A 14,905-nucleotide genomic window follows, 5' to 3' on the forward strand; every position below is an offset into this window, starting at 1 on the left:
CTCACTGGAGCCAGACCTCCCTGGTGGCTTATCAATGCCTACCAGGCAACAAATCTACATTATAGTGTCTTCTGGAGGTACAACAGGGATGGGGTCTGCCTGCCTGCTGCTATCATTCTTTTGTGGATTCCTCTACCTCCACTAAGTTCATTTCTACCTCAAGGCCTGGACACCCATCTGGGAATGTTTCCCTTAGATTGTCACATGGTTAATATCCCTCCCATTCATGTCACCTCATCATGTTATTTCCTTTGAAAAACCTTCCAAATTCATCTGCTGGGCTCTTATGCAAAACAGAGGGCAAGCTCAATTGGAGGGTGGCTGAGAGGAGGGACTATTAGAAGGAAGCCAGATTGGATGGGGCAAAGCAAGAGAAGACAGGTAACCTTGAGGGAAGCCAAGGAAAATAGCTGCAAGACAGGACCCCTACAGATGCACCCCCCTGCAGAGTAGTGTAGCCAAGCCCCTGGACGTTTGCAGGGCTAAAAGTGGGAATAAACACCGTCCCCTACACCCCCCCCCCCCCTGTCTCCTCCAGCCCTCTGGCCCCTGCCTGCCTTCCATTAACAGAACAAGAATTTATAGGGTGGCCTCCCAGGAAAAGGTGAAGAGGCTATCAGAAATCAGCCAGCAGTTCCTATGCCAACCCTTTGCTTATTTCCTCTTTTTGATTAACAAACATCACGTTTTACAGTGATCTTTCGATTTACACGTTTATTGTCTGTACTGTCCCTTTCCTCCAGAATGTGACTATCTTGAAGTCAAGGACTAGCTCGGTGCCTGGCGCACAGTAGGTGCCCAATAAATACTGGGTGAATGAATCAACAGACTAGGGTACACGTAGTCTGCCTGGAGGTTTTCTTTTTTATTCCTTACATAAAGATCAGGTGGTTGAATATTTCCAGGCCCCACGTCAGGGGCTTCCCCCTTTGCCCCCAAGTCTGCGGTCTGGGAGGCAACAGCAGGTGCCTACGCGTACTCCTTTCCTGCTGTCGCAGCGCCCCTCTTGGCGCGCGTCTCCCAGGTGTGGCCGGATCTGCCCACCCCTAGGCAGCGGGCCTAGCCCGGGGACTTGCGGGGTGGCCGGCGGAGTCCCTCCCCTGGTGCGGGTGTGTGCCGGGAGGGAGACACCCAGCGCTCGCTCCAGGTTATTTTTAGTCGGTAGCTGAGTCCCCCTCCTCCTCCCGGGGGGCGGAGCGGCCTGAGAAGGTGGGGAGGAGAGGGAGCTCCTGGTGCCTCCGCGCTCGCTCCCGCCGGGCACTCACTGCGCGGCCGGCCCGGGAGGCGCTGGGAGCAGCTGCCGCGGCGTCCTCTGGCAGTGCGCGTGGCTCTCCTCCGGGACCTGCGCCGGGCGGGGGCGGGGCGGCTGGGGAGGGAGAGCGGCAGGCGGGAAGGGGCGGGGAGCGCGCTCCTGCGGCGGCGGCGGCGGTTGTGCTCATCCCGGCGGCCCAGCGCTCGAGTGGACGCGGGGCTTCGCAAATGGCTTGTCCTGCTCTCGGTTTGGAAGCTCTTCAGCCCCTGCAGCCCGAGCCTCCCCCCGAGCCCGCCTTCTCCGAGGCTCAGAAGTGGATCGAGGTAGGTGCGGGGGGCTGGCGGGCGGCCTTGTAGGGTTGCCCGGAGCTATTGACCCGCTCGCGCACCGACCGCAGGTCCAGCCTCGCCTTCCCCCACTTTCTTTTCCCAGCCGCTCCGGGTGACAGTCAGGGCCTCGGGCGAAATGGATCCCCTGGTTTTGGCATTGGAGTACCGGTGGGGTGGGCATGAATGGAGGGCACTGCAGTCTGGTTGTGCTCATGGGGGCAGGAAGCGGTCCTCTGCGCCTTCATCCCTCCTACCCGCCGGCTCCGCAAATCTCTGCTTGCGCCGCTTCCAGGCGCTGCCAACCGAAGCGCAGGGCGAGCAGAAGCGCTGCAAAGGCGCAGAAAGCGCGCGCCCACAGAGTCCTTGAGGGCGCCGCATTTCGGGGTGTCCTGCTCTTCTTCCCATATTCCATGTCTTGGCCTCCCTCTCCACTCTTCCCGAGCGGAGCTGGCCGGGTGTCCACAGAGGCACATACCCACCGGAGTCTCTTGCTGCATTTCTGGCACCCGCTCAGGTGTGAGGCTGGCAAAGCTTACAGGGCGGGGAGAACCTGCAAGACCCACCGCGAGCGCAGCATCCGCATAGAAACTGCCCAGCCAGTGGCAGCCCTCGTTCTATCCCAGAGACGGCCGGGTAGGCTCCGAGGGGCCGGGTATCCGGCCCAGTTGGCATATTTCACTTCTTAAATGACTCGGTAGCAGGCCAGGGAAATCACTGGAGCTCTCGGCTCAGTCCAGGAAGCGCTCGCTGGGCGATCCTGATTCGTGATGTCTATCAGTAGACGCAGCTTGGTAGCCCTGGGCTTCCGAAATGATCTGTCTGCGGGGGTCGGGACGCTTGGAGGGCGTGAGAGGGAAAGGTGACCCCCGCCCAGTGATCCATGCAAGGAATCTCTGCTTCAGTGGTGGGGGGAGAGCGCTTTTCTCGGGCTTTGTAGAAGGTGAATTTGACACTCTTCCCTCAATGACACGAAACCCTCGGTGCCTGATTGTTCAAAGGAGGAAGTCATGACCAAGCAATGATGAAGCTTCTTAATCTGTCACTTGGTGACCCCACCCCCACCCCCTGGCACAGCAGGTCTCAAATGCTGCTGGGGTGCCAGAGCTACCATGCTACGGATCTAAACTTGCCTGCAGAAACCACTGTCATTGCTGCCAGATGCTCCAGCCGTGGGCCTACATCTTGCAGGGTTAACCTGCTTCACACAAGCATGTGCTCTCAGAGCTTAGAAGCAATAATTTAAAAATAGAGTGAAAGAAACATAAGAATTAACTGGGAATTCTATTGCTAAAAGGCCAGGCATGTCTCATAACTGGATAGCTCGCCACCGTATAAGAAAGCATTGGCTTTTTATTTTTGATACATGGCTGGAAGGCGTGGTGTGTGACAGGTGTTCTCTGTGCTGCGTACTTGGGCTTACAGGCGACATGGGACATTTGTAGTCACTAGCATAGTGGAAAGTTGGATGACTGTTTTTCAGGAACTTTAATATTATCAGGGGGGATTTTGGATATGCAGGGATGCAGGGAAGGTCTAAGAGCAGAACAGTCTTACTGTTCATGTAAAGGCAAGTGATTTACTCCTTATATCCTTTATTGTGGGTAATAGTGACATACTCTGCTTTAAAAAGCATATCGTGGTATAAATTACACGGGAAAGTGCACAAAGTGTACACCTCCATGGATATTTGGTGGGTGTCTCTATTACTACAATCCTTACCTAAAGTAAGATAAAACACCTGATGATAGTCTGTTTTTAAGTGGTGGTATATATCAGGACAGCACATCGGCTTTCATATCAGGTTTAAGAAAAGATTCCCTAAGAAAGTAGAGTCCCAGTGGGCGCTAAAGACAGTTTTGTATTATTCTTGATAACTTTGCCGGTCCTACCAACTCAAGAATGTGGAGACCCCAAAGGGGCGTGCGTGGCTTTAGGACGAGGCCGCCGGTGCGCTGCGTGTGCATTATTGAAGCGGCCTATCTCCTTTCAACTGCGGGAGTTGGATTTCACCGAAAGGAGAGCTTTCCCCTCCCAGGCTATATAAAAAGGTATTTGCTCCAGGGAGAGACTGAGACCTCCCCCTGGCTGCCCCGAGGTTCCTCTTGACATGTAAATGCCGTCTGCATTTACATGTCAAGTAAACAGTTAACAGAGGGTTCTGTGCCCATTTGCCCTGTGAACAAAGATTCCTCAGCTAATATAGCAATAAGGTAGTGCTTAGTGCGAACTGGATTCCCCGGGGACTCTTATCTCCAGACAATTGCATCTCCGTTAGGGGCCCATTGTCTCTGGCAGCATCCTCATTGGTAGGGCTTTGTTTTTCCGCTCTTGTTCAGTTGGTGATTAAATTTCCCACAGGCTTTTTTTTTTTTTTTCCCCTCTTCGTTTTGAGTAGTCAGGAATTTCATCCTTTTAGAAAAATGTTCCCTTGGGTGCAGCAGGTTAATAAACAGACTTTGCCATTGGCCCCACTTCCTCAGTCCCTGGGCTGCCTGGAGTGAGGGGTTGCAGGAGAAAACAGTTCATTCTTCATAATAAAGGCGCAAAGAACAAGCGCTGGGACATAACTTCTGAGTGAGGAATGTCTCGGCCTGCAGCCTTGGCTATTTGAGGACTGTGTTACTGGGCAGGAAGTGTGGCCTGGAAAGGAGGTGCTGCTTGCTGGGTCCCACCCCCAACTTGTGCCTTTGCTGGCAAAGGCGAAAGCTCTAAGGAGCTTCCCATGGTCACAGACGGTGTGAGGGCAGCCTCCAGTCACTTTATAGCTGTGGGAGCAGGATGCTTACTGTAGGTCTGAGGAGACTCCTAAAGGAAACAGCAAACTTCAAGTCTCAATTGTCCACCAGCAGGCAGGGGCGTGACTTCCTTCCACATTCCTTTCCTAGAAGGTTTTCCTAAGCAAGGAGCAAGAGGTGTAGCCCAGTGGCTCAGGGGTCCAACTTTGGAGCTGGGTATCCTGAGTTTGAGTCCTGGGTCTGTCACCTAGCTGGGCGACTTTGGGCAAAAGGCTTTTCCTGTTCTTGTGGTTCCAGGTGTTTCTTTGTAAGATGGCTTTAGTTGTTAAAACAGAATAACAAATATTGTTGAAAACTGCTGGATACTAATAATAGCTCGCTTATCTCACAGGAGTGCTGTGAAAATTTAATGAGTAATATATTTAAAATGCTTAGAACTTAGAAAGTGCTGTATAAGTGGTGGTTAGTATTACTTATTTGTTTAGTTTTTTTTAAAAAATTTTGTTCTAATTAGTTATACATGACCATAGAATGCATTTTGACACATCATTCATAAATGTTGAGTATGACTTCTCATTCTTCTGGTTGTACATAATGTAAAATAACAGCAGTCATGTAATCATATATGCACATAAGGTAATAATATCCAATTCATTCTACTATTTTCCTACCCCCATACCCACTCCCCTCCCTTCACTTCCTTCTGCCTAATCCAAAGTACTTCTATTTTTCCCCAGCCCCTACCCCCTTATTATGAATTATCATGTGCATATCAGAGAAAACATTCGGCCTTTGGTTTTGTGGGATTGGCTTATTTCACTTAGCATGATATTCTCCAGCTTCATTCATTTACCAGAAAATGCCATCATTTCTTTCTTCTATAAGGCTGAGTAATATTCCAATGTGTTATATACCACATTTTCTTTACCCTTTCATCTGTTGAAAGGCATCTAGGTTGGTTTCATAATTTAGCTATTGTGAGTGGTTGCATCACTGTAGTAGGCTGTTTTTAAGTCCTTTGGATATAAACTGAGGAGTGGGATAGCTGGGTCAAATGGTGGTTCCATTTCAAGTTTTCTGAGGAATCTCCACACTGCTTTCCATTTGGTTGCACCAATTTGCAATCCCACCAGCAATATATGAGTGTAAATGGTTAGTAGTATTACCAGTTTATTATCTATTATTCTTTCCACTAGCATCTGTTTTTCTTACCACTGTAATTGCTACTGTTTTTTTTTTCTTTTTTCTCTTTGCCCTCCTCTTTTTGTGGTGCTGGGGAATCAAACCCTGGCAAGTCTTTTACCACTGAGCTACACCCCCAGCCCTCTGTTGTTGTTAATGACTAAGTCTAATTTTTGAAAGAAATGCTTCAGAGCCCCAAGTTTCCAGTGTAGAAAGTATAATTCAATTACCTACGGATTTCATCCTACTATCTCACTTTATTATTATTTATTTATTTGTGCTGGGGATGGAACCCAGGACCTCATGTGTGCTAAGTACTCGCCCTACCATCAGTAGCTCATCTCCAGCCTATCTCACTCTTTCAACTCTGGATTCTTAGACTAGAAATTAAACAGATGCTACACATTAATTTGCATTAAAGTGATTTTGGGATCAGAGGAAAACATGTAACATCTCTTCACAGGATGATCCTATTAGTCCATCGAAACTTAGAAAATTATTTCTCAATAATATGTTGAACATTGAAGTTTAGTTTTAGTTTTTGTTACCAAATTCCAAGCAGAATGCCCAATCCTCTCCTCTTGGGGACATTATTACTTTTTTTTTTTATAGTGAATAAAAATGCAGCATGTTTTGTTTACTGAAGCTGTGTTGACTGCTGCAAGGAAAAACAATAATTCCTCCATTGATTTTCCCCTCCTCCTCCTTTTCTTTTTCCCTTTCTTTTCTGATATTGTTGAGTTACAGTTTTTGTTAGTAGGTGGATGCTGCTAAATGTCCTGTCTGTGCCCCCTCCCCTTTGTCTGTCCACCCACAGCAATATTAATCTGTTCTAATCTGTGGTTCTTCCCTCGGTGCCAGGCCCTTTCCGGAGGAACAGATGTCCCTTCTGCTTGGTTTCGGTGGTGGTTTGGAACAGGTTGCTAAGCTTTTAGGGAGAGACAGGAGATTTCAACCCAATTCAGCCTTTCTTCTCAATTTCAGAAGTGTCTTGATTCCTTTCTGATCACAGCATGCCCATGGGACTTGGCGATGAATACACTCTTATTTGTGACCTAATCCATATTTCACATGAGTGGGAACTATGGCTGGAAGGGGGCAGTTCATCATTTTGGTTCATTTCCCCGTGTCCACACAGTCTTGCTTTTTGTTCAACTGGGACCCAATTCTGCAGATTAAAAGCACTGAGGGTACGTTAGTTCTCCAAGACTGAAAGATGTTGTCTTGTTTGGCAGTAGCCTTTGAGATCATCTAGCCCTTGGTGGCTAGTAGCCTAAAACATTTGTGAAGCAGTGCCATAAATTATATAATCATTGTAATTATCTACCTCTGTAGGGACTTGAGGAGTCTTACATCTTTTTTTTTTTTTTTTTTTTTTTTACAATGAAGGTTTAACTTTGCAGACAGTCCTTCAGCTCTGGCCTGGGAGAGATGAGGACAAGGAGGAAAAACCTTTCTGAGTAGGTCAGGAAAGGAGTAGTGGTCTGAGTAAATATGTAAATGAGAGCAAGCAGCATCTTTCTTGGGAGGACATTTAAATAGTCAGGCTTGTTTGTATACAAGGGCTGCTATGACGCAATGCTGTCACGTGGTAGGAGAACAGTGAAGTTCCACAGATTTGGGGAAAGAGGAAGTGAAATGGGGGGTGGAGTTGGCACTTCTTGCTCCTGCATCTCCCTGGAAACTAGTTGCATCAAGCAAGCTCCAAATGGGCAGACTGAGTACTGGCCACCAGGAAGGGGTAGGGTGGGGCCTATGTTCCCAGCAACTGGATCTCTTGGTCCTCTGCTCTCCATTAATGGGTGACAATGGAGCCATGATACAAACATCTGGCCTTGACTCTGTGGGTGGCAGTCAGTGCCAGGGACGACTAGGTAACACCAGAAGTATTGAAAATTAGCCTGGAAGCTTCTCTTTTTTTGTTAGACCATTCTGAAGCCTAGAAGTGTCATAGCTAGGGGATGACATGATAAAGATAATGATGGTAACTCTGCTGCTGATCAAAGCTAATATTTACTGAGTATTTCCTATGTGTCAACATTGGGCAAAGTCTGTACTATTGATCCCATGTAAGTAAATACTATTATTATCCCCATTTACAGATGAGGAAATCGAGATTCTGGAAGTTTAAGCATCTTGCTCAAGTTTACAGGTAAATGCCAGGGCTAGGACAAGAATCCAAAGCATCCTTTTATAACTTCTACAAATATGTGTATCCAGATATCAAAAATTTGCAGTTGAGGAAATTGGGGCTTGCAGAAGGTAGGAAACTATCTAGAGTCACCTAGTTAGTACATGCTCACTAGTGTTAGGATCTGAACTTAGGCTGTCTGATTTCACAGCCCTTGTTATCTGATGCCTTATATTGATTCCCACATTTAGGCCCCCGTGTAGTCTGTGAGGATGGGGCTTGTTCCTGCACCAGCGCAGAGGTCTCTCTGCCCTCCACCTCCCATGTGTGGGAGCAGGAAGTGGTGGCTTAGTAGACCTGCCTGTTCCCCATTAGCTTGTCCCTTCCAAATGCAGGCTCAGGGCTGTCCTCATTTGGACCTGCCAGCTTAGAGTTTCCCTGGCAGGTGGTTGTACTGAGGCCCACAGGCAAGAGGAATCAGGCGCCTCACCTTTGCTTGCTGCCTTCAGACCTAGCATTTCAAAGGTGGAGCTGGGCATTGGGGTTGCATGTAGTTCAGAGTTGCTAGAATCCTGTTTCCATGTCCCTACGACTGTAGCAGCCCTTAACTACTCCATTAAAGTTTTATAAGGGCAGATGGCTGGTGGGTAATTAGTGTTTAAAATTTCCAAGCTTGCTGGTTCATCATCTTACGATTTTTTTGAAAGTCCATATGTGCATTTAACATTTACTAACAAAGAAGGTACATTATTCTACACCTTTTCATTCCCTAGAGAGTCAGTGAAGACTTAATCCCTGTGTGGTCTGTTTGGGTTTGTTCTCCAAATAGTGGTATGGATGGCCACCTGTTGTCAACACTCATGTGTTGAATTGCTGTTGGCAAAACCTTTGCCCAGGTCTTTGCCACAGCCTCCTCACCTTTACCTGAGTTCTCCCATCTGGACAAGATCTCACCTGGGAACAGGTAAAATATTGAGTTTGGCTAAGAGACAGTTCTTCTGAGAGAGAAAGTTGGCAGCCTCTCATGCAGGCATTGAGGTCCTACCCTAAAGAGCCAAAGGTCCTGAATGGGCAGCCCTGTGGCTTTGGGAAGTTTGGCTTGAGGTTGGCCTCCCTGTCACCTACATTCTAGCCTAACCGTCATCACCACAGTTTGGCCTTTCTTTTCATGGTTGAAAGTGGATCTGATTGATTTTTGACTACACTAATCTCATTGGAACAATTTTTTTTCTTTTCTTTTTAAGCCTAGTTTACTGCTCTGTGATTTAAAAATATACCATTTTACAATGTGTTTCCATTCCCTCATTTGTTCCTAAGGAGGTGTGTGTTTGCATTTGGAGGAAAAAAAAAAAAGGTATCTTTGTGCAGGGAAGGGTAGGGTGGGACAAGGGATGACTTCAGTGCAATTAAATGAGGAAAGGAAAAGTTAATAGAATATTGTTTTTAAGTGAGTGAAATTATAAAAATAGCTAGAGGGATACTAGATAATACAGAGAAAGTAATATGTCTTAAAAATGACAGAATATCGAAAAGACTTCTGCCTGGACATGAGATGTTCTCTCTCTCTCTGCAAGGAGGAATGATGTCATGGAATTTGGGTCTGCTGTGGTAAAATTCCATGGTTGCAGTATTGGAAACAACACTTCCAAAAAGATACACTCATGCATGTAACTCTGATGGGATGGCCATCAGATCCTGGGGAACCATCTTAGTCTTAAAGTGACTTGGTTCTATAACATGCATCTATGGAATAATATGGCTGATGTCTTTTCCCACTAAAACTGTCAGCAAAACTGCCTCCTTGTATCTGTGCTGAGACCTTGAAAATGGTCCATTGGTTAGGCTGGGGGAGGTCCATGTTTCCACTGTTGTGTAGTTGGCTCCTGGTGCTACTAGTGCAGCTGTTGGTGAGATGCAAGGTGGCCTCCTGGGCAACCTCAGCATATATCTACACTTGCTTTTTAAATAAAGGTCAAGGGCAGAAAAACCTTTGACTTTTTTATTTCTATGACCCAATGCTTAAAACAAAACAAAACAACAATAACAAAAATTCCTCAGCCTTATCTTTTACCAAGTGGTTCATCAAGTGGTTCTGTACCAAGTGAGGAACTGAGGTTAACTTTCTGTGTTGAGTACATTGCTAGCTGGGTATGGTGGTGTATACCTGTAATCCCAGCAGTTCGGGAGGCGGAAGCAGGAGGATTGTAAGTTTGAGGCCAGTGTCAGCAATTTAGGCCTTAAACAATTTAGCAAGACCTTGTCTCAACATAAGTAAATGAAAGGAACTGGAGATATAGCTCAGTGGTAAAGTGTCCCAGGATTAAATCCCCAGTACCAATAAATAAATAAAATAAAAAAGAGTACATTGCTATCTTTTCCTTCCCTAAGAAACATTTCTTTTTTTTTTTTTTTTTTTTTTTTTAAAGAGAGAGTGAGAGAGGAGAGAGAGAGAGAGAGAGAATTTTTTTAATATTTATTTTTTAGTTCTCGGCGGACACAACATCTTTGTTGGTATGTGGTGCTGAGGATCGAACCCGGGCCGCACGCATGCCAGGCGAGCGCGCTACCGCTTGAGCCACATCCCCAGCCCCCTAAGAAACATTTCTAACAAATGATGTTTAAACAATTATTTAATTTTAGTTGAAATGGAATGAAGTCTCAGTTGAATGGATTAAATATGGAAATAATTCTTTGGGACACTTGGCCATCACTCATCGCTAAGTTTACTTCATTGTAAACAGTGATAAAAATAAGCACTAATATGTGAAAATATATATACAGACTTGTACAAATTCCTGTCCTGAAAAATGTTTCCTGTGCTCCAACAATTAGCCAGGCATAGTTCTAGGAACTAGAGTTAGGTGATGACCAGTAGATCTAGTTCCAACCTCATAAATGCACAAATATAGGGGAGAAGAATTAAATTAAAAATACATAAGTACAAGTTAGGATATGTATGATAAAGGCAAAGGGGGGAGGTCCTAAGAGAAAAGTACTCTTTAAAAAAATTTGCTTATTTCTTTTAATTAGGTATATATGACAGCAGAATGCATTTTGATTCACTGTACACTATTGCAGCACAACTTTACATTTCTATAATTGTACACAATGTAGCATCACCCCATATGTGCAGTCATACATGTACCTAGGGTAATGATGTCCATCTCATTCCACCATCTTTCCTGCCCCCATAGACACTCCCTCCCCTCCCTCCCCTCCCTCCCCTTTGCCTAATTAAAGTTCCTCCATTTTTCCCATGCCTCCCCCTTCCTTGTTATGGATCAGCATCCATTAATCAGAGAGAACATTTGGCCTTTGGTCTTTTGGGATTGGCTTACTTTGCTTAGCATGGTATTCTCCAACTCCATCCATTTACCTGCAAATTCCATAATTTTATTTTCTTTTAATGCTGAGGCAGGATTTCCTTTCTTCCTTCCTTCTGCAGTACTGGGCATTGAACTCAGGGCTTGGTACATGTTAAGCAAACATTGAGCTACATCCCCAGCCCTTTTTATTTTATTTTGAGGCAGCATCTCACTAATTTTCCCAGGCTGGCCTTAAACAGGGATCCTCCTGCCTCAGCTTCCAGAATAGCAGGATTATAGGTGTGGACCATTATACCGGGCCAGACAAGGATCCTTAGTGAAAGTTGGTCCTTAGTTCAAGACCATTGCAGGGTTCTAAGCAGGAGAATTAGATTGATGCTAATTTTTTTTGAGAAAAGGGCTTGAGTGTTCATATATCACATGGTATTATTATGATTATGCTTTTTTAAAAAAAGGTTGGATAGAAATGCTCAGTTCTCCAGGTGAGTTCAAGGCATGGGATGGGGACTGGGAGAGAAGGGATCATTCTTGCTCATTCTTATAGCCTCTCCTAGAGTTTGCATGATGATCCATGAGACTCTTTACATCCAAGGCACAGATAAATTAAGGACTCCTTTTCAAGGAAAAACGGCAGAGAGGGTTTGGGGACTTATATTTGAGCCTCAACTCTGGGATTAAAAGTTTTTTTGTTTTTTTTTTTGGGAAAATTTAGCCACAGCAGCTATCTTCCATTCTGAGCTAGGAAAGTGCTGTAAGAAACCTGCCCACTTTTTAGTGGGTGACAGAATAATTTAGTATGAGATTTTGGGTGGTGGCCCAAAGATGTCCTCTGATTTCAGAACTTCCCCTAATTCCTCTGAAATGCAGGGGTTAAAAACTACTAAAGATGGGTGCCATTGGGAACCCCCTACATTGTCCAGTCTTTCTTAGTGGTCCAGTCTGGCTGCCTGAGAGACATCATCACATCAACCTTCTAGGCAGAAGGAGGACGGAATTGGGAACAGAAGACAGTTAGCCCTCCCTTGTAAGATACTGTGTGGGAAATTCTTCCTGACATACCTGCTTCCATTTTATCGCTCAGAAAATGACCACTCCTGGTTGCAGGGGAGAACGTGGAGGGGTGTGTGTGTGTGTGTGTGTGTGTGTGTGTGTTTCAGGCAATGTATAGATAATAGTCTGGGTTTCATTTCTCAGGAGAAAGGAGGAAATGGTTGTTGAGGGAGGGCCACCTGGAATGCCCCTTCTCTACTTCTCCAGGGACAAATCCTTTCAAGACGGAGCTTAAATAGGACTGCCTGGTGGCACACTTCCTGATTCTTCAGAGCCCATTAATTCCCCCCCCCCTTCTCTGTGCACACCTGACCTGAAGCATTCCCTGCTCTAAAAAGTTTGTCATATTTCACTGGAACGAAAGTTTGTTGTATGGGATCTACCTTCTGATTAACCGCAGAGCTCCTGTGGCCCAAGGTGAGGCCTTAGTCATTGTCCTCCTCATTTGACCCTGTCCGCCCCCCTTGCCAGGGCCCCGCAGCCACACCACCCTCAGCCTGAGGACTGCTCAGTGAGCCTGCGCCCAGCTACAATCGCCTGATTGGCACTCAGACTCTGTGTGGCAGAGAAAATAGACACTGTTGCTGCCCTGACAGGAAGCAGAGTGTTTTGTTTTTAAAGAGTGATTAAAAAAAGCAGTTCACCCAGTAGTTGCCTGGAGACAGTCAGTGATTGGACGCTGGGAAAGTGATTCCATGGTGAGCCCCTGGGTAGGTGATACCAGCCAAAAGGCTTATTTAAGGAGCCGAACTTCCCTCAGGTTGGATTGGGCCAGGGCTCATTGAACTTGGAAGTTCCTGGCTGCAGAACCAGAGAGCAGACATTTCTTTTCTTTACATAAACATGCTCCTGGCATTGGGTCCTGCGACTTGCCTTCCCTTCTTAACTTGCATCAAAGCAAACAGAACTCTTTGCTTCACTTATTGTAGAAATCCAGCAAATTCCCACTTTTTACTATGTGAGGAAGGTTGAGTACTTCCAATTATAGTGTATCTAAAAAGAAAAAAAAAAAAGCCCTGAAAAATGTTTATTATAGTAGTCACCTATATGAGTTCTTATTAGGTAGGTTTATTTTAAAGACCCCCCCCCAACAAAAACTAACAACCAGTACCTAATATTAATAAATAAACAAGGCCCTGACCATTAATTGTCATGACCGAGTGGTATCACTGAGGAATGGCATCCTCTGTGTGTATTCTGTGTATGGAAGATGAAAAAAAAGTTGCTTGTGGAGCTGAATCTGTCATCAGCTGACAGATGTGGTAACCGCCTGTTTCCAGCGGGACCTTGCACCATGTCATCAGTAGGAGGGGCCGGTGACAAGTGCAATCTGATTCACCGTGTTGCAAGAGTGAACAGAACATGATAAAGTGATAAAGTGGCTAGTTTAATGCCAAAGTAAATAGTCCAAATAATAATGATAAATACAATAATAATAGCAAACACGCTTCCAGAACACGTCTCAGGTGTCGGGGTAGACCAGGTGCTTGTTCAAGTTAATGAGATGATAAATATAGAATGCCTGACTAGATGCCTGTCATAGAAGGTGCTTCTCAAGTAAGCACTCTTTATGCCCATTTTAAAGATGATAAAACTGGAGCACAGGAATGTTAATTGATTTGCCTGAAGCCACACAGCTCATTAGGGGCAGAGCTGAGATCGGAACCCAGGCAATATGGTTCCAGAATTTGGGCTGGTGATTGCTAGGCTCTCTGTTGTGATCCTCCCATGGCTGTGTGTATGAGTGAGTGCATATTCATGGGGGAAAATAACTCTCCAGAGTTAGTATTTGGAACCTTTTAAAAGTAAAAGCGAAACTTATGAGAAGATGATCTCAACTAGCTGTCTATTCCAGAAGCTGACCTGCCCCTTTCTCCCTCTTCATTCCCTTACTGCCTCGATACTGTAGGCTGAGCATCTTCTCTGGGCACAGTATGGTTGGTTGCTAGGAAACAGTTGTGCCTATCTGGCTCCTGTGTATATTCTCTGAAACTAGAGCCCTTTTAATGTTTTTCAAAAGATACATGCTGTCAGGGGCAGGGTTAGGTCTCTGATGGAAACCTGTTACAGGAACAGACTGGGCCACAGCTCACGGATGGAACTCTTTTTCCTTCTTTTCTCTTTACACTTCCTTCCCAGACCTCTTTCCCCTTGATTGGTCCCTGACTCCTCCTCTGATTAAATAGTTCTGGATACTGAGACCTGGAACTGAGTTGTTTATTAACAAGGGGAAGAATTCTATGTGGATTCAGTGTGTCTGCCTGCCAGGCACTGTTAGGTGCCCTCCATATTGTGTCCTGTTTGGTCCTGTGTCACACAGATTTCTGCTGCCCAGTGTCCCAGTTCAAGGTTCTCTGCTGAGTCTGTCTCAGTATGATTCACTTCTGTTAAGAATGGAGAGCAGACTGGTCAGGACTCCCATCCAGCATGGCTCCTGAGCTCCCCACCTGGTGCCCCCACAGGGGTCCTTCTGTGGTCTACTCATCTCAGGTCACTCACCTGGCTGGGCCCTGGGGTTCTGAATGAAGTGGCGCTGCTTATCAGATGCAAGTTGCCATGGTTCACATGAGACTTTTTTTTTTTTTTTTCCAGTGCTGAGGATGGATCCTGGGCTTGGAGACACAGTAGACAAGGGCTCTCCCCTGAGTTACACCTCAGCCCTCATGAGATTTTTGTTATCACTTTGATATTTTATACTACCAAAGAGCAGTAGTAGAAGATAAAAAAAGGCTAGGAGAGGCGAACATAGCAAACCGGGAGGTAACTGACCATTGGCTTTGTGGTCATGAAAAGATCTGATTTGGGCTGGGGTTATAGCTCAGTGGTAAAGTGCTTACCTCTTATGTGTGAGGCACAAGGTTCGATCCTCAGCACCACATAAAAATAAATACATAAATAAA

The 14,905-nt window shown here is 45.8% G+C and overlaps 1 protein-coding gene across 16 annotated transcripts in view; it reads left to right on the forward strand.

Annotated features, from left to right (window-relative positions):
• Positions 1-890: 890 nt before the first annotated feature.
• The window catches only part of LIMCH1 (LIM and calponin homology domains 1), a 320,832-nt gene continuing 306,817 nt past the window's right edge, over positions 891-14,905 (forward strand). For 4 of the 16 annotated variants that reach the window (XM_081303315.1, XM_081303318.1, XM_081303309.1 and 1 more), the window contains exon 1: positions 891-1,575. In XM_081303315.1, the coding sequence (XP_081159441.1) occupies positions 1,480-1,575 (96 nt within the window). In that variant the 5' untranslated portion in view covers positions 891-1,479. The remainder of the gene's footprint in view (positions 1,576-14,905) is intronic. The other 12 variants (XM_081303298.1, XM_081303316.1, XM_081303317.1 and 9 more) reach the window with 6 other exon arrangements.

Source organism: Spermophilus citellus, assembly GCF_964194105.1.
Source record: "Spermophilus citellus genome assembly, chromosome: 8".
Classification (NCBI taxonomy): domain Eukaryota; kingdom Metazoa; phylum Chordata; class Mammalia; order Rodentia; family Sciuridae; genus Spermophilus; species Spermophilus citellus.